Below are 20,268 nucleotides of genomic sequence, written 5' to 3'. Positions count from 1 at the left end.
CAGGAAGACCCACTTTATTTATTTATTTTTGAACTTACAGGCAACCTGATTGATTTTTACTCCCTGAAGCAAAGGCAAGTTCAGTCCCATTTTCCGTCCAATTAAAAGGCGAATGTACATTTTGATTTGCTCAGTTTTCCACCCCAGCCTCGCGAACGCATTCTTTATCTCTTAGATCTGAAGAAGAATGCCCCCCTCTCTGTCTCTTTTTTTTTCCTCCTTCCCTCCTGTGCTTTACACCCCTGGGAGGAGGAATGCATCTTTCAATATTCTTGAAGGTCAAAGTTCAGCTGGAAGAGGGGAGGGCTCGAACGAGACCCGGCAAGCCTTGGCATCGGTTGAGGCTGCCAAAAACAATTACAAGACTTGGCAAAACCGCCGTCTCACAGTCGTAATCAGAGGTTCCCAACTGCTGATTTATTGGCCTGCTTTTTTTTTCTTCTTCTTTTTTTCCAACGACCTCCCATTCCGGCTGCGATCTATGCCCATTACTGAATATGACAAGGCTTCCTTGCAATACTCACACCTTCCGACTGCTTCTGTCACGCTGCCTGATCTGATGCTTTTGGCCCTGTGTACCCTCGCCAAGCTTCTTGGAGTGGAAGCTCTGATTTATCACACTCTTTGAATTACAATTTAGCGGCATAGAAGATCTCCTGTGTTGGTGTTGAAGTGAGAATATGAAGGTAGGAAGAGAGCCGAGGGAACGAAAAGAGAGGAGAGCGCTGATGTGAAGAGGTGGCTGGTTATCAGCTGTATTAAACTTCTGGATAATACTCAAGGGTGGACAAATCAGTAGCCCGGGACAAGCAGATTACATATTCGGGCTATCAGTTTTTCATTCACAGTTGCCTTCCTGACCAGATAAAACAGTCTCCAGCATTCGAGAAGAAAAAAAAAAATTGCAAAAGAAGAAAAATCCATTAGATGTGTTTGTTTTAAACATAACACACCAACTGGGTTAGTTTTATAAAGTAGTTCAGTTTTGCTACAAATATTACTCTTTTCCAAATCCTGACAAACAAGGACACGTCTTGGCTGTTGAGAGGAATTATTATTATTATTATTAGTAGTAATATCTTGCTAGGCGGATTAGTTTGAATGGATGCCATTCAATCACGAATATGAATGGATGGTGTAACAAAACCGAGTTAAATACAGCGAACTACAAGGCGTCCCAAAAGTCTCCATACTTACATAGGGGGCCGTGTATCCCAGCACCACATCGCTTATGGTCTTCGTCAGTGGATGTTCGTGGACGTCCACTTCTCAGGTAATATAAACTAAGTATGAAATATTTTGGAAGACATTTTGCTAAAAAAAAAAAAAAAAAAAAGTGTTTATATTTCCATTATATTCAGAGACTTTGGGACACCCTGTATAACTTTAATGCTAGCACATTTAAAGCAGTCGCATCACATTTAAAGACTTTATAGATGGTAGTCAGACTCTAATAATATCTTCAGCTCGTAGCCGAAACGTTACCCAAAGATTTTATTAGATATAAACTGTAGCTAGTAAAAGTTGCCCGCTATCTGCTGATTTCATTCTTGTTTATTTTCCATCGTCTGTAGTTAAAATACCGTAATTGTTGCTTTTGAGCCTGGTTTTAATTTATGGCTAATGAATTTATGATTGGTCCACGCAGATACTGAAACGACCAAATGTAAGAATCTTGATCGTAAAACTGGACTCTGGATCGTTGCACATTGAATCCAGAACAGTTCTACATGGTTTTATTTATTCATTACATCTTCACGTTTTCCCACGACTTCTCCCATGAAAGAAATGGATGGGGCGCTATCTGTCTGCCGTCGCTTCACGGCTTGCCTTCGAGGTTTATCCAAAGTCAAGCCACCCTCATATTGGTTTGCAGGCCTCTATAGCTCCGGATACGCCGGCATCCCTTTCAGTCATGCCAGTTAAGCATGAACGCTTCATTAGCCCGTTGTTAGCAGCCAAACTTTCACCAGGTGGCTTTGAATGACACGCTTTATGAATCTTGCGCCGTGATGAAAGTTATGAAATCTGATTCACCCTCTGCGTTTCAGGTGCCTTCCAAGAGGCAAAACGTATTTTTCCTTTTTCGTGCGTGCACTACAGTAACAGTGCTTTAGACAAGCTGCACTCTGTCTTTTAGCACTGCAGCTGTTGTTGTGGCTGGCCATATGTGCCAGATAGCACCATGTACCGATAAATCCGCTCCCACAACAAACACAGCCCCATATTATGCTCGTTATTCCCCATGTTTATCCTTCTTCTTAAATGAACATGTAGCGGATTTTTCCGAGACGAGACGTCAAGCCCTCACCTGCTATCGTGTAATTTTTTTATTATTATTATTATTTTTTTTCCACCATGTTCTCTTCTCTGTCTCGACTCTCAGTTTTCCACTAATGAAACATTTGCCCCTCATTCCCAGGAGCTAATCACTGCTCAGATGCCTGCGTGGCATTTTGTTCGACAAGCCCGGGATTGCACAGACACAAAGGTATAAACAAAACCAAACAAAACTTTATTTTTAAAACTGGAAGAGGCAGAAAGACGAGCTTGTGCTTGTTATTAGAGGAGGCGCGGGTCGCGTTCACACATTTGAAGGTTTTGTTATGTATCCCGCGCTCCAGCAGCTCTCTTCGTCTCTCTCCCACGCTCTTCCTTTTGCTTCTTAACCTCTACTACTGCATTCCTGCATTGTTGAATGCTCTGTTTTCTTTGCCATCTCGCCAAAAAAAAAAACACACAAAAACCCCCCCCACCAGGTCTGGTTTTTTAACATGTTTGGCAATTGATTTCTAATTAAAAGGGACCTTTGGTGTTGTTGCAGCACATGCATCAAAACTCGGTGTCTCGAAAGACGTCTGAAGGTGAGACGGGACTCAGAAATAGAGCTGATTTTATGTATGTAAGGTAATTTTTATTAGTTCTTTCTGTGGAAAGAAGCACGCCAATCCCAGTTTGAGGTCTCTGATCAACACATTGGCGCAGGCGTGTTCTCCAACCAAACATCCGTAAGACCTTCTGCTTGGTTTTGAAGTAATCCTTGTTTTTTTCACCAATCTGTGTGGGACACGAAGAGGCTCAGGTGGTGTCCTGACCCGCTCCGGTTTGCACGACAGCCAGTCAATTTGTTTACTAAGAGTTTTCAAGGTTGGCAGATGTGACACTGTTGTGTCGTGCTCTTTAGAAATGCCGGAGAAGTGCACATTCTCAGCAGCCACAATGAATACAGTTTGTGTTCCTCCATGGCGGTTAGATTTAGTGTGTTTGCATGTTTTTGTTGCAATACTTGTTTGCTTGCCGAGACTTGAACATGCCCAGAGCTACAACTTAAGCAATTGCAATCGTTCATGGTCATTTAGTCTTTGTTTGGTTTAACCCCCCTCTTTCTTTCTCTCTCTTTCTCTTTCTCTCTCTCTCTCTCTCTCTCTCTCTCTCTCTTTTTCTCTCTTTCCCACTGTCCCCGTTCACTCAGGTGCCACGTGATGATGGTAGAATCAGCAACTGAGACCATTCGAACAGTGTCCTCCAACCAAAACGGAGTCAGCAGCCTGACCAGCCAATCGGAGGGCGGAGGAAGAGAGGGTGGGTCCAACGGTGACGCCAATGGGGAGATCAGCCCCGTGGATTTACTGCACCTTCAACAGCAGCAGGTGTGTGTCTGTGAGATTTCTAAAAAAAAAAAAAAAAATGGAAAAAAAAAAAAAACCAGGAAGAACACTGTTAGTTGCTGGTAGTTGTGTCTTGTGCAATTGTCTTTGATTGTGTAATGTATAAATACCCGAGTGGTTTTTATGAGAAGCAAACTGTGCAGTTTACATTACACAGTGGATTTCATAGAGCGTATTGCACAATGTTCAAGTGTACACTTTGGATTTCCTCATCCCTCAGGTTAACTATTATGACTGGCTTATCGTAGGTGAATAGTAAGTAAATATCCTACATTTGGCAAACATTCACATTTCTAAAGACGATATTCACATATCACCAGACTGATATCAGCCAATGTATGTCTGTAGTTTCGATAAACTTTGTCCCTTTTAAAACAATAAATAAAATAATAAAAAACGTGTTCAGCAAGTAAATAGTGTACGTTCCAAATATCTAACAATGCTTCGTTACTCGAACAAGTTCTAGTCTTCCTGGTGATCCAAACCTAAACCTAATGCAGGGATGGGCCAATGATAAAATCGTTAGCTAGACCATCTGAAAAGTGGAAGCTCTAATGTGTCATATTTTGTTTTTTCCCTGAAGCCTAACCTGTGTAGCCTGTGTGCTTATCCTCTCCTGAGAAAGCCCCCCCCCCACTCCCACCATTTGGTCACCTACCAATTCCTACCCAACAGTTACCATCCATGGAGCATGAAGGCTTACACGTATATGAAGCCGCCGCTCTTCCACATACATGAGCTCACAGACCTCGAGGATTCCTTAGTTCCTGATAAACATGGAAAGAGAGCATATGCAATCCATTGGCATCATCAGGCTCCGAGCTTCCCGACGATATTCCAGTGCTAGCGTAAATGCTTTTCTGTTTAAAGTTTTTAACGTAGCAGAATGTATTTATGCTGTCAACAAAAAGCCAGTATTTTGGGCAGTGAGCTGTAATATTCTGTCCTCACATCATAAAATATTACTCGCGTCTCTATTTTGTCTCATGTTTCTGTATGTAGCTGACGCGCGTAGTGCACGCTACAGTTACAGCATTGAGGTGTATCGCATCACCGTGAAATGCATTATGTTTATACATGCAGAACAAATGTCTTTTAGTTTTGCAAAGCCTAAAAGACATCGAATGCACTTTTTTTTTGCTGCGCAACTGGGAGTCAAAAATGTATTTTCTTGTCCCGCCGCCCAGGTTAGAGATTCGTCCAACCCAGTAGTATCAACACTAGCACAAATTGTGCAGCGTTTTGGACTCAGATGAGCTCCCATCAGCTCTCCTGACCATATAATCTCTTTTAGTATTATGGTTAATAAAAGCAGTGGAGGAACCAAGGAACTTTGCACTTACAGTCTTTGGTTCCTCTCCAGTCGCTTATCGATTGCTGCAGTCCCAGACCACAGTGTAATTCTGTTAATGCTCTCAATGGCATGTTGCTTTAGACGACACGTCAGCACGAATAATGTTGCGCCCCTTGCTCTGGCCCGTGCGTCAGTGTCTCCCCTGTCCAGCGCGTCAGCTGGAATTTCCTTACTGCTTCCCGGACCTTCTTGGCTGGAATACTTTCACTTTTCGCTCACACCATCCCCCTAAACACAGGCCAGGCGTTCTCATCCGGCCAACAGAAGCTGCTCTGCGACGCTGATAGCACAGAAGTAAGGCCGCAAGCTTTGTCGAGCGAAATGGAGCGCTGGCAAACGTGGAGCCAAACCATTGTGTTGGCTTCACTGGTTTGCTTTCTGAGGTAATATCAGTAATCGGGATATTATTAAGGAAAAGGGCTGCAAATGTATGAGTCACAAAAACAAAAAAGACTTGGATAATGCAGAGTGAATGCAGAATGATCAATGTCTAATAACTGAGTGTAGAAGGCCAAAAAGTTTAAAAGTTACCAGATGCCCTTGAGTGTGAGGACCTCTTCTGAAAGGGAGAGAGCGAGAGAGAGGAACAGACCCCGCTCACTGACCAGTCCCCCCCCCCCCCCCCCCCCCCCCCCCACACACACACACACACACATTTCCCTGCTTCTGTAAATTGAAATAAGCAAGAGGAATTCTAATGAAGGTAATTGAAGTGAATTGCTTTTCCTCTGTGGTTCCCTTCCCCGGGTTCCATCATTTATGTGTGTGTGCGTGTGTGTGTGTGTGTGTGTACGTGTGTGTGTGCACGCGCGTGTAGCCTCACACAGAGTAAGTGAGAGGCTTTACCTCACACAAGCGGGCCTTTCTTTCATGCCAGGTCTGTGTTATTGCACCTGTGTGTGGTCACGTGAGCTAAAGCCTTTAATTAGAAAGAGAAATGGCCAGTTACTCCTACTCCAAACTATTCCCAATGTCAAACATATGCCATCCACAACCTCACTAATGCACCGTGTTTTCCTTTTTCTGCTTCTCATTGCCTCACTTATTTGATTTCTGTGGTGTCTGGAAAGTTAGAACTAAACCCGGGGCAGTTTATAATAAATAGGTAATAATATAGGATCTGGAAGAATATGAAAAAAAAATGACAAAAAAAAAGTGACAAGCTAAAAAGCTTACTTTTTAGTCTTATTGTTCAAGTAGAGCTTATCTTGCTGTTTGGGTTTACATGCTGCATTCAGTCAAGCAGTCGTGGTATATCTGTTTTTAACTGAAAAGATTTAGAAAGAAAAAAAGATTTTCTGACCAGTGTCTCTTAGAATTCTCGATTGACTTTTGTCTTTTTCTATACGTTCAAATTGTCACTTTTGTAATTATATGAACTATGTAGCTCCCATCAGCCAAAAGCTGAAGAACTATAGTGTGTCTAAAAATGTACTCTTTGTACAACAGGAGCTTTAAAAATCTTTATAATAAAATAAAAAGTGAATTTAACATTTCTGAATAAACTCTTAAAAAAACACATCTGATTTGTTGGAACTATATATATAGAAAAAAAAACGAAGTTGTGTTGATTTATTGGAAATAGTTGGTGGGGGGGGGTCAATGTCAGCTTCAAATGAAGAATTAAGAAAAAAATCTTAATTCTGTAAAATAAAACAAAAATCTTAATTTTTCGCCTGCTTCACGTACGCTCGTACACGTACACTCGCCTGCTTAACATAAGCTTGAGCCGCAGCTAACACCGACCAACATGAATATGACATCAAATGTGACTACTCGAAACAAACAAATCAGAAGTGATAACTTGTAATTTGTCACAAGAACATTCTGTCTGAAAAGTAACTAAATAAATCAGCGCTCTCCAGTGACAGTCTCAGACCTGTGTTTCACAATGCTGCCCCTAGAGGCCTCTTGAATTAAGTGTATATTGATTGATTTCTCTGCTCTAACACTCCTGACTCAACTGAAGCAGTTTTCTGGGATTGAAAAAAAAAAACACCACTTCATCAGACCATCAACACAAGGTTGTTTTATTCACTTTGGTTTGTCATCAAACCAAAACTGGCAAAGCAGCAGTTTACTCAGAAAAATGAGTCAGTGACCATTCCTTCCTTCAACTGCCTTTTTTATGTTCCTTTTTTTAACCTTCTACCCATAATCTGCCATTTAGTGACGTTAGATGGTGTGGGGGAGAGCATTTTATGATAACATATGGCATTAGTTGTCGTTTAAATGTTGAAAGGAGTGTGTGTGTGTGTGTGTGTGTGTGTGTGTGTGTGTGTGTGTGTGTGTGTGTGTGTGTCTGTGTGAGGTGGTGAGTATGTGGGTGCTGCAGGCGTGCAGGTTGTGTGTGTATCCAGAGCCCTTAGGGTGAAGTATATGAAGCTCCCTACACCTGCTTTTCTCCTGGTCCTTGTTTTTTTTTTTTTTTTTTTGTTTTTTTTTTTTGTAAATCATTTTCACAAGGTGTTATATTCCCGACTCTACCTGAAGACAGAAATTTTCGAAAGCCCCGCCCTCTACCCCCCAGGGTGCCTCTTTGAACTGCTGTCACATTTGATGTTGGAAGCTTAACAATACTCAAATAGCTGTATTAACCGCAATACTTCCTTATAATTGCATGATTGAGATACTGGATCAAAAACTAAAACCACAAAGAAAAGTGACTAAAGATGGAGCAAACACTTTGTTTCACTCCCTGTTAGTGCTTTGCTGAAAGAAGCCACAGGCTTTGTTCTGGATAATCTGGATCTGTCACTGACCTCAATCTTATTCCTGATGTTTTATGGCTGTTTCATCTGAAGACCAACATCAGAAATAACGTCCTTTTTTTTGGTCTCCTTTTCTATTAGCTCTGATTTTGAGTTCTGAGCCAGCGAGCTTGGCAGGGAATTATTTTTTTTATATTGGCAGCATGGCCAATATAAAATCTTCTTTTTTCTTGTCACTCCTCGTCAGGTTGTAATAGCTCATAAGAAAACTTGTGCCAGAATTAAAGGTTACACCACAACACTTGTATCAGCTAATTCAACTGGAACTGTATGGTAGATGTGTCACATAATCTTATACTTATCCATCCACATCCCTTTTTGGAGGTCACCTGTGCCAGCAGTTTTAAGTTTTCCATCAAAAAGTCTTCAGAATGGAGAACGTTAAAGACCTTTTCTTGATAACAAGCTGTGTGTGTGTGTTTTTTTTTTTTTTTAAATTCATAAAAAAAAGTGAGGGAACAGCTGTTTATAGTTGCTGTAAAGTAATGTGATGCTACAACTCTAAACTGAGAAAAGCATGTAATTCATTAATAAGTAAATGAATCGTTGGCAAATTGTGTTATAAGAGGAATAAAACGTGACAGGGCATGTGGTTATAGGAAAATAATCAATGATGCTGTGTTGATTAGTATACCTCAGAAATTCCATGCTAATTGTTGGATTTCGCTCCGGATTTAAAAGGACACAGAGAGAGAAAATAGTTTGAAACTAGTAAAGCAAACAGTATCATAGTATCCATATGAGAATTCTCCTGACACTGACCAATTCAAATATCCTGCTTTTCTGTAAGAAACTCTTTAAAGTTTTTTATGGCTATGACTTCCTGTAAATTTCTTTACTCATACTCATATGGCAGGCTTAGTCCGTTGATGGTTTGTGTTTCACTTCTCCCTGGCTCACCTAAAAAAAGCAAATACAAAGATTGCCACAGTTTTCTCAGGAAGTGCCTCCTAGCCACCCAGTCCCACGCAAACCCACCCACCTGCGTGTACACACACACACACACACACACACACACACACACACACACACACACGCATTCTTACTCACTCGCACGCTCACTAGGCCCTCAGCACCTCCTCCTCTTTTTGTTTATCGCTTCTGCATTGTCTCTCCCCTCCTGATGCTCCCTCCTCATTCGCCTCTTTTAACAAACCCGGCTCTTTCACCTGGATGCGGTGGGAGTGGTGGAACTCAGTGGAGCGGAGAGGGGGGGAAAAAAGGAGGAAAAAAAAAACAGACAGGACACAAAGCACTCTCTCCATGGGCCCCTCCAGAGCCTGGGAGAAATCACAGACATCTCCGCAGCCGTCACAGACCCACAGCAAATAAACAGAGGTCCTAAAGAGCTATGGAAAAGGAAAGGGAGGGGGTAGATGTGGAAATAGAGCAAGATGAGTTGGAGTCAAGGGAAAGTGGGAGAAGCGAGAGAAGGGTGTGAGGTAGAGAACGAGAAAGGAGGTTACAGTAGGTTGAGTTGGTGTATTCGAGGAAGACGCTGTACGGTAGCGCGATAAAGAGAATGAGATGTATTCAGAGTAGATACAGAGATATATAGAGGAGGATAAGTCAGAGAGGTGTGGACAGATCAGAGATGGGGGCTAAGAGGGCAAGAGAAAAGAGTGGAGAGGCAAAGACGAGAGAACGAGGAGAGTGGGGTCGAAGAGGTGGGAGGGGTAGAAAAAGAAGCGAGGGGGAGGGGAAGAAAGTGTAATGCTGAGACGTGTCAAGAAAGGCCGGGGCCCCCCTGAGGAATGTTTCTTGTCTGCTTCACAACCCTGAAAGCAAAAAAAAAACCCTGCTTGGGGGGGGGGGGCAGAAAAAAAAGAAAAGAAAAACAACAGTACACACTGGCCAAGTCCTTGTAGTATTTCACCCCCTGATTTGTTCCACATATCCAACCACAGGGTCTTCTCTTTTCCCTGGCATGTATGTGCTTCACTTCAAATGCCTCTCCCACTTCTTTACCTGTACTAGTATGTGTATCTCTCTCTCACTGTTTGTCACCCTTTCCAGTAGGCAGTCATTTTGCTTCAAAGCAGGCCTTCAGACAGGATGCTTTCCAAACGGCACATAGCAGGTTACAAACATCGTTGGGACCAGAGTGGCTCTGTGAAGCCTCATATCACCCCTCCTTTCATAGTTTGCACTTGGTTGTGCGTATGTGTGTGTGTGTCTGACGAAAACCAGGTGCCTTTCTTTTCCTTTTGTTTTTTTCCCTCCCTCCCCCTCCTCCTCTGCACCCTACTTAGTGCTTGTTTTAAGTTCGGCAGCTAAAAAGGTACCCCGCAATTTAAACTACCAGGAAACCCCTTGCGTGCTCTCCTCCCAGGGGGGGGGGGGGGGGGAGCGGGGAGCACTGACACCTCACTTTACAGGAACTCTCACATGCTTTAGGAGTCCTAGTTTTCATGTGCAACACATACATCTATGAGCAGGCCAGGTACACAGGGACTGGGAGAGAGATACAGTAGGAGGAAAGACGTACATTGCTACTGAAGTGTAATTTTCTCCAGGAGTGCCACTCAACTGAAACAGAGAGGGGGGTTAAAAGAGAAGGAGGGGGCGGTGGTGACTCAAATTTGTGTTACACACTAAACAGTGCATGCTGGTCAGAATGGCTGAGAGGTGTTTTAAAGCAGGCCCCTTCTAAGGTCGGCCACTCTGGATAACCTCGCGAGGAAGAATGTTAGGACAAAGGGGCTCTCATAATTCCTAATGAGTTGTAAAAGGACAGTGGGGATATAGGACAGAGAGAGAGAGAGAGAGAGAGAGAGAGAGAGAGAGAGAGAGAGAGAGAGAGATGAGCTGTATTTGGCACTTTGGGACAGTGCCAGACCCTCAGGAGATTCATAGTCATGGCCAACAGACAGCTTGCTTGCTTTTAGGAGGATTTAAGATGATGCATGTGGAAGCCATGGATCTCTCATCTCATGGTTCATTGCACAGATGGAGGGACAGAGAGTATGCTTAACTATTGTCTCTCTCACTTCCTCTTCTCCTAGCACTCTTACTGTTCTTGTCTTCCCCTTCTGCTTTCACTTTGCTCTGCAGTTGTGTTGCTCATCCTTTCAACTGAATTTGTTTCTTTTGTTTTGTCTTTTCTCTCCTGGTCTATTCTCGTTATGGACCTACTTTGTTCACCCTTTGCTCACCCTTTGCTCATCTCTTAGCTGGACATCCTATTGTGCGGATTCCAACTCTTGATCTCCCAATGATAAGTTTTCGACTACTTGGGATTTTGTTGTCCAATTGCATGACAAGCAATCTTTTCAAACTAGGGCAGCTGAATGCATTCTAGGAGAGCACTAACTGCTCTATACTCCTGAGCTGCATGAGCTAACAGACTACCATGATTACAGTGTAACAAATCAGATCAAAATGTCAATTGTGGTCTCCTGGACTCCCAGCCATGCTTGGCCGAGGCATCTGGGGATTTGATCTCCCAAGGTTATGGTGAAAGCTTAGACGATTGGTTATAGCTTTTTTGCCCAAATTTCTCCCAATTTATTCAGAGCCACTTCCCATCTGCTAGAAGTTCCCATCCAGGGCTACTATTCTGCAAGGGTAAGACAAGTTCTTCCTTCTTTACATGTTACACCAGATACTGTCGAACTGCAGGCTATGAAATATCATAGGATAGTCCATAGGAGATGCTGACAGCCCTCTTCCATATCAGGGCTAGACAGGGCAGATTGGTCATAGTGAGTTAGAATTTGATGATGCCACTGATAAATAATTTTCATATGATGGCTGTTTAGACCCTTTCATTAATCAGGATCCAGCTTGTGACAGGCCTAACTGGGGGAGAAAAGAGCTCAGACTGGTTCTCGCTTGGTGGACTTTGGCCTCTCTTGGTTGGACTACCTGGTTGGCATTCAGTTGGTAATGACCACCTTTTGTACTTGAATTAAACATAGCCTGGTAGCGCTTTTGGATGTGGGTTGTGTTAGTGGAGTGACCATTTGGGTGTCAACCTTTTCTGCATTTCTTCAAAAGAACTCTCTCTCTTTCTCCTTCCCGTCCCTCAGCATCCTCTCGGTTTGCCCTAAGCAGCTTAAGGCTACAGAACAAAAGGACAGCATGAAGGGAGGAAGAGATTTGTGGCTTTGAATGAGAGTATGATATCCCTTTTAGATAGGGGATGAGTGCTTATAGCATTGAGTAAATCTAATGCTGTCGGCACATTGAAAGGTGTCGTCACTTAAAAGCATTCCATACTTTTAATTGCCGAAGGGCTGCTTGTACCCCGGTCGACCAAAGAGGAAAGGCCATTCTGAGTTGTAGCATTGTGCTGGTGGTGCCTGAGTAATGTGTGTGTGAATGGAGGTTGTTGCCTAGTCTAAGATTATCCATGATAGTTTCTGAATGCAAAGTGTGCTCTGGTGTTATGGCTTTTTGTAGCACCATTATAAACGTTATTGCTTAATTTCTTAAGGTTTTGTGGTCACAAGTGGCCCAACAGAAGAGTGGTTGAATCCTTACTATTCCACAGCTGTCTTTGGCAAAGAGTCCAAGAGAGGAAAATTAGCCTTGCTCTCTGGGTGGGAGGGATGCGTGTCTCTATACGCTATCTGTCAGTCAGAATGACACCAACCAATTATGGCCAACTGTGAGCTCATGTATATGCAAAAAGGGCAGTTAGCACTTTCCTCCAGACGTGCTCGTCTTCTCCGTGACATCACATGAGGTTTGCGAAAAGTTAAGTACAGTGCACCTTAAATGTCTCCCAAACCTTAAGAATCTTAGCTAATCATTTAAAATAATATAACATGGACAGCGTTGTATTGTTAATGTTACCTACACAGCCTTTCTGAACTTTTTCAGATTTATCCAGACTAAACGTAAAAGATTCAACGTAAACACGTGTCGTAACTTAATAATATTAAGTGGTAACTTAATAAATCTCCCAGTTTTGATTTGCTACACGTTGAGTACAGCAAAAGGCATGCATGAGACATAATGGCTTTCACATGTTCTGTGTGATATCCTATATTCTGTGTTTAATGATTTTTTCACACATTGAGTCCTAATTCAGGAATGCGGAGAGGTCATATTTATGGACAGGTTATAAAACGAATTTATGAGTTTTTCCAGGGAAACCTTTAAGAGACTATGCAGGACCATTTGTGTGTGCATATGTGCATGCTTGCTTGTGTGTGTGTGTGTGTCTGATCAGTCTTTCTGTGTGAAATAATCTGAACTGGGCCGGGCTACAAAATCATGTTAACAGCGATTGCCTGTAGTCTGCTCCTGGGTCTATCAGTTTCACTCAGTTACATGCCACAGTAGCCGTGTTTCCTCAATCAGTCCTGATTAATATATATATATAACTATAAATTATATTACTGCAATAAACATGTGCACACACATACACACACACATGCAATAAGAATTCCTGCCATGCGTCAAAACTCTTAATTCAATATCTTGTCACATCTTTATTGCGTTACTTCATTTGTATTCATAAAGAGGAGATCAGGATGAAATAATTGTTTAACGATTGCCAGCTCAGTCCATAAGCTAGAATCAATCTCTCATCGTATTTATGTATGCGCATGCATATATACATGCATCTATTGTGTATGGCAGAGTAAATGCCTATTAGCAAAAACAGTCATCTGTAATTAGCGCTAATATCTTACAAATATTCATAACTTATTGACTTTAGTAGATAAATTGGTTGCTAATATGGGAAGCGAAGTGAAAACTGGCCTTGACTGGATTTATATCTCATGCTTCTTATAAAACAAATCAACAAAGCAAGCCAGTAAGGAAAGCAGAACAACAACTGCGTGGTACATCTTAACTGAAGAGGAAGTTAAAATGTTTCTTTGATTTCTTCCAAAATATATTGTTCATATTCGTATTTTGATTTCTTGTAGCTTCTTATGAGTGACTGCTTTACACGGTAGTATTGTTTTTCTCTATAATATGGGACTCTTGCTGGAAATGTGTGAAATGATACTTTCTTTTTGTTGTTGTTGTTTTATTGTTCCCCCTCATCTTTTACGGAAAACGTTGTTTTTAATTGCAAAAAGTCAAATTGCTGTTGCTAGCGTTGAAATTTGCTAATTTCAATGGATCGTTGATAATGTGCACGTACCAGTATGGAATGTGTGAATGCTGGAGACAATGCTGGAATGTGGTCTGCGCTGAGGTTTATTTTCCTGAACTCAAATAAAATGGGTTTTATCATGAACGACTTGCTTGTATAGATGGTTGATGAAAAGTGGTAAGGTCAGAGGTCACTGCCTTGGCCATCAGGATTGTGTGAAGTGACCTAGCCAGGCTGAGGTCAGCAGCAGGTCTGTGCCAAAGTTCAGCTTTGGTCAGAGGTCATAAACCCTAGTATGGTGTGTTTTGCTTCCTTTCTAGTACGTATTGAACCCTCACTGTCATTTCAGTCCTTGAATATTGTCTTAAGTATTATTGTTAGATGCGTCTGTTTGGTTTCTTTTACTTTAAAAAAAAAAAATACATAGCAAGCGTTTATGTTGAGACAGTTTATGTATATGAATGATGTGCTGTACCTGGCAAAGCACATGTATTTTCCCCCAGCACATCTCGAAGCACAGCGGACATTGACATTCGCCTAGTCACCATGGCAATTATGAAAGATCCTCCGCAGAGTATTAATGTGAAGGACACATGGCTCCTTGTGCCCTGATTGACAGATTGGCGGGAGAGAAGGTGCAGAAGAAAGAGAGGAAAAGGGAGGGAGCTGGAAAAGGAATGGATTCAGCGATTTGGCGGGTGGTGAACAGTGAAAGAGGGAGGGCGGTGATTTAGGTAAGAGTTGAAGTGGGGAGGAAACAGGGAGAGAGGGATCATAGGAAGTGGCAGAGTTGGAAAGGGAAGGACAGAAAGATGGAGAGAGTGGTGGAGAGAGGGAGGGGTGGAAATGGAAGAATGGAGGTCTGTAGGCTGCTGAGTACATTTCCTACTGGACGCCGTCCACGTCAGGAAATGGTGGCCATAATTGAGACTAATTGGCGTGTGTTTTCGCTGTCTCAGCGCGCGTCAGGTGACGAGGTGGAAAGAGAACCACACACACACACACACTTTCACCGGTACGCCATGCATGGCTACTTAAGGATCAAGTGTTCAGACCCACTGCCTTCCAAAATCCTTTACTCACTATGGGACAGGGCAGCCCTTCCACTTTCTTCTTCTCTTTCTTCCTTTATTTCTCTATACTCCACTGCTGGCTCACAGAGAGCCCAGGGAGGGGGCAGAGAAGAAAGAAGAAGAAGAGGTATAAAAAAAAAAAATAAAATAGAAAGAAAGAAATGCACCCAGCGACACTCTCAAAGTTGTTGCCCTGGTAACTGGCGAGGCCGAGGGACTCTGAACAATGAAGCCGGATTCTTTTTTAAGTGTTGCTAATTAGCTTGCTTCTGCCCGCTTCTTTGTGTTTGCCGTCTTAAAAAAGAGATTAAAGTCAACAGAAAGAAGCATTGGAGAGAAGAAGGAAAAGAAGAGGGAAATGTTGTTTCTCTTCTCTTGCTTTAAAAAAAAAAAAAACTACCCAATGATAGATCAATGATGGTATGTTGAACAGATTACTGATGAAGAGTAACCCTAACCCTAGTGTTGTTCAATACAGTATGTTTTACTAATTCTTGGTGATAGACCTATGATTTATTTCCATTAGCAGGGTACAGTGCGGAGTCAAAGATTATTGTAACACAGTGCAGGATCTTTTCTTTCTCACTGGCCTGTGCGGAGATATGAAACGTGGCCTCACAGCACTGGCGACAGAATCCCTGTTTCTGCCCAGTAAGATTTATCATCTCCTAAATCTCTGACATTTACTCACACACACACACACACACACACACACACACGCACGCAAAAAACACACTCTTTCAAGTGGCACCACTCCCACCTAGCCACACACGGTGAGTTTTGGAGAACCCCCCTCTTCTCTTGTGTTCTTTTTAGGCCACCCTTTATTTTCGCAAGGTCTGTGTGTCTGCGCATTCAGCAATTACCAGGCGTAGAAAAGAAAAGTTAAATCAAAAACATAAAAGGTCTCTCACATTCGTCTTTAACCCCCCCCCCCCCCCCCCCCCCCTTTTGACCAGACGTGCAAGTTAATGGGTTTCCAAGCGAATAGTTTCGAATATTCACGCAGCGTTCGTCTGTTTAAACAATACTGCGTATATGTTTCCCTTCCTCCAGAGTTCCATTTTGGCAGCATCCTGTGTTCGTTATTATTAGGTTTTTTTTTTTCTTCCTTTATTAATAACAACACATAAATATGTTCCACATGTGTGGTGTGGATGGGAAGCTCAGTTGCTGGTCAGAGCCATCCTGAGTTCGGTGTGCACACGGTGGAACAATATTGGCCAGCTTTCAACTCTTTAAGGGGGCCGGTGGGGGAGGGGCCCACAAAACACCCTAACACCCCTGTAGTGGCCAAGTTCATTCTTGTAGATCCAGTAATATCTAAACACCAGGATCTTGAAAAGCGCTCCACAGTGACAGTATGCCATTTTTTCCTTATTAATTTCTGCAGTGTTTGTAGCCAAGAGATGGAGTCCATCGAGTAGGACTTTGTTTTGCCGCCTGTGGGGCAGTGTTAAGAGAACTACCATGCAATCGCCATGTATTAGACAGCTGCTGGGGCATCTAGCTGAGTAGAAGCCACTTCTGTCTCCTTCTTTCTAGCTCTTGTTCACTCACTCTGTCTATCCCTTTACCTCCTTCATTCTTTCCTTCTTTGAGCGTGTCTCATGGTGGCAGTAGAGAAAGTAATGATGCCCAGAGAGCCCTGCCAGAGTGCATTATCCTCCTCCCTGGCTCTTTTGGAGCAGGATGTGGGGATAACTTACTTCAATATCTTTGCTATTACCTTTCATGCTATATATTTTTTCCCCACGAGGATGCTATTTTTTGTTTGTTTGTTTGGGCTTTTTATAAATGACCTGGAGATGATGAACCTGCATCTGGAAAGTGGCAAGTGTCTGTTTCAAACAGGTTACTTTTGAGAAAAATAGGATGGAATTTTATTATTTTTAAACGGGTCGGGCCTTTCAAACATTGCAGCTTATTTTTTTGATGTTTTCTTTTTTACCTGCTCTTTAAGTTTAAGTTTTTTATTGCTTTGGCTCTAGTTCACCCTTTCCTCATTTTAATGGCCAGTGTGAGTCCGGAGAGGCCTGCTGTAGCCATTTAAAATTTAAGGTTTTGCCATAGCCTTTATATTGCGGAAACATTACATTAAATGGCAAGAGGACAGCACGTCATGTTTTTGAAGGTTCCTTAAATAATTCAAATGTTGGATCGTTTGCTTGGTTTTTCTATTTTTTTTTTTTTTTTTGAGATTAGCTTTCTAATGATTTTGAGTGGAAACAAATGTGACAAGCAACTCAAAGGGCCTATGAACAGCACGCTGGAGCAGGAAGTAGCAAATTAAAAGCAGCTTTGGCCAACAGGAGGGAAAGAGTGGGAAGAAAAGGAGAGAAAAATGGTCAAAAGTGCAGTTTATTTGTAACCCACCGTGAAATTGGCCGGCTCTGCAGTCTACGGCCTTGGTAATGAGTCATGGGGACGAAATTAAGATCTAGAAAAACTTTGGCGCAGGCCAGAGGAGTTGATCACATCCAAGATTGCACACTTTGCCCCATAGCCCATGGTGGACAGCTGCTAACAGGCCCAAAGCGCCTGACCGGAGCATTGTAGACGCACTGGAGCAGCTGTAGATGTAGCTCATTTTCTGGCCAGCTGCAATGCAACATTCCAGCTTTTAAAAAGATCCAGGCAGGCCTTTAGTGGAAGATCAGAGATACTGAACCTCTGTTCGTTGGACCTACCTTGCCTCTGCTGTAGATGTGGAAGGCCTTGAAATCCGAGTTGTTTTTGCAGGCGACACTTGACACCCGAAGACGCTGTGTGGATCAACATCCTGGTCTGCCACAAGAGCTTCAATTGCCACAGGATTCTTAAACAGGTGAATCTTTGCAAGTGAATATGCCTAATCATACTTCTGAGGGCACTGGATCTCAAGGAGGAGATGTATGAGGTTTCGCCTTGCTACAATCATTTTTCTTTTACTCAGTTTCCCCTCATACGCTTACTGTGTCATTGCCTGTGCTAATACAATTGTGGTCTTGTCACAAAGTCTGGCAAGATCACATTCCAAAGAAAGTTTTAGCATAGCTTGGAATTTCCTTGAAGGTTGAACGCTTTCAATTGAATAAGGGGAAGCCTTTGTATTCCTGTCTTGTTTCCTTGCTGATCCTGAGTTAGCAGGCATACCGTGGTGTACTCGCTGCAGAGAATCATCTAAGTGTGACGAGTCCTTCTTCAGGCTTGATTCCAAAAACCAGGCGTAATTTCGATTGAGGGATGTGATTTTTTTTTTTCCCCTCTGTGAATCAACTGTTCTGTTTTTCTAAAACTTTTCAACATTCTCAACCTACCGAAAGGAAAGATCAGTTACTGGTTATTTATGGAGTATAATTTTGTTAATTGGAAAAAATGATTTCCTTATGGTTTTAAAATAGACCTTCCAGTAGGTCTCTTTGGGCTATTGCTAAAAAAGTCTGACCACACTCGTCCATATGTGCTAACATGAGGTTAGGTTACATTAATCACACAGTGGTCACACCCAGTTGCTTTTCTAAACAGTGTGAACAAATTACATGGAACGTTTGAAATTCATTTTCTGTGTTTATTAAAAATTACTACAATGTTTCTGTAATACGTAATTTGGGACAAAGCTTCACTGGGCTTAGTCGTAGATTGCTCTAAGCAGCCATTGTAGCATAAAGGGTTTATTAAAGAAGTTAAAAATCCTGTAATCTTGAGGGATGACAAGCATCGCTGCACTAACCTCCTTTAAAAAGGTCTGTTCTGGATTTATATATATATATGTATGTATATATATACACCACAAATTTGTTCGACTCCCATTGGAAGCCAGAAAGGAGGGTTAGCTCTGTCGTTTAATTAAGAGACTCTGTTAGAGCACTAAGTAATTCCTTTTGGGTTGTAACATGTACCAAGTTTCAACACTGGGTCTGGTTCCCAGCTTCTGCATCATGGATTATGGAGAGCGCTTATCCTCTCCTCTTTTCTCCTCCTTCTCTTTTCTCTTTCCGTTAAGTACATATGTGATCCAGACTTCTTCCAACAGACACTGGAGGCTTTCGGATGGTGTCTGCAGTTGTGCACCCAGCTTCTGTAACCTGATACCGTCTGACCCGTTCAAGCTTCCAGTACTCCCCACCATCCACTCATCCACCCACACCCAGGGACGGCCTACCGTGGGGACGGAGGCTCATGTTTTTCTAAGGGGGTAGTCATGGGGGTTGTTGCAAGCATCAACAATGGTCCTCTGTCAGCGATGATGGATCATTCCAGCATATGGTGCCCACCTGTACACAGACAAGCCAACTCTGCTCTATTTGGATTTACAGCACAGAGAGAGAGAGAGAGAGAGAGAGAGAGAGAGGGAGGAGAGAACACCCCACATTTTGCCCAGATTCATCACCTCCCTGCACTGTTTGCTTTAGCAACCTGAGCCTAATGAATAGAACCTGGGCCCGCCAGGGAAGAGGCGCCCAATCATGCCCTGTTTGTGTGTCTTGGTGCCTTGTTTTGGAACGCCTGCTGAACAGGCAAAAAGAGCTCTGCCCGACTTTGTTTTTGGTGGATGAGGACCACATGTAGATGCTGCACCCCTGCTTGTAGAATGGGAAGCAAGATGGAGCGAACATGGACTGCTAGGCACATATGCCAAAAATAATTTTTTCCTCATTACTTTCCATAAATGGACCTTCAAGTGAATACCAGAGTTCCGCCTCTCTGCACCTACAGGGAGGGCAAGAAGAGAAAGAAAAAGGGTACCCTGCAATACCGCCCTCCCCTCCTCCTCCCAACCCTGCTGAATAAAAAAAAAATGCTCTGTTATTAAAGCCCATGTCAGGAGTGTTGATTTACGGGGGGAGGGTGGGGGGTTGGTTTGGCCGATGACAAGTTAGGAGAACTCACACACAGTGCAGCTTAGGCCTCCAAGCTGGGCGCTGACCTCTTCACCCTCCCCTTCCCCTCTTTCTTTTTCTCTCTCTTTCTCTCTTTTTCTCTCTCTCTCTCTCTTAGCACCCACCCGCCCTTTTTGCAATAAAACCTGTCTAACGTCGCAGTACAATGGAGCTGTTGTTGGACCCAGCCACCCGCCGCCTCCCTCATATTTTCTTTAAAGGTGCAGCGCACGCCGGTGAATGCCATGAGGCTTTAGAAGGACATGCAGAGGGAGGGCCAAAGACTTACAGGTCACTGTACGACACAGTTTCTCCCTCAAAGACTTATATCAAAGACTTGACAAAGCAAAAAGCGAAAGCAAAGGAAATCAAGTCAACATGGATGTCAGGTTTTTTTGGGTTTTTTTCACAGGGTTTCTGGCTGCAAGATTTTCTTTTCTTATTGTTTGCTTTCCAAGTGCGAGTCTAAGTTTACCCAGCTC

The 20,268-nt window shown here is 42.8% G+C and overlaps 1 protein-coding gene and 1 long non-coding RNA gene across 10 annotated transcripts in view; one reads left to right on the top strand and one right to left on the bottom strand.

The window, feature by feature from the left end:
* foxp4 (forkhead box P4) overlaps positions 1–20,268 on the top strand; it is a 150,896-nt gene that overhangs the window by 47,844 nt on the left and 82,784 nt on the right. For all 9 annotated transcript variants that reach the window (XM_053674178.1, XM_047149400.1, XM_053674180.1 and 6 more), the window contains exon 2: positions 3,473–3,650. In XM_053674178.1, the coding sequence (XP_053530153.1) occupies positions 3,483–3,650 (168 nt within the window). In that variant the 5' untranslated portion in view covers positions 3,473–3,482. The remainder of the gene's footprint in view (positions 1–3,472; positions 3,651–20,268) is intronic.
* On the bottom strand, positions 3,438–9,208 carry LOC124626112 (uncharacterized). The gene is made up of 2 exons (XR_006980743.2): positions 8,844–9,208; positions 3,438–3,669 (listed from the first exon to the last, which is right to left on the bottom strand). It is a non-coding gene; the product is annotated as an uncharacterized LOC124626112 (long non-coding RNA).

This window comes from Ictalurus punctatus, chromosome 21 (genome assembly GCF_001660625.3).
Source record: "Ictalurus punctatus breed USDA103 chromosome 21, Coco_2.0, whole genome shotgun sequence".
Taxonomy (NCBI): domain Eukaryota; kingdom Metazoa; phylum Chordata; class Actinopteri; order Siluriformes; family Ictaluridae; genus Ictalurus; species Ictalurus punctatus.
The sequence above is the reverse complement of the archived record's forward strand: the minus strand, read 5'-3'. Positions and strand labels throughout refer to the sequence as shown.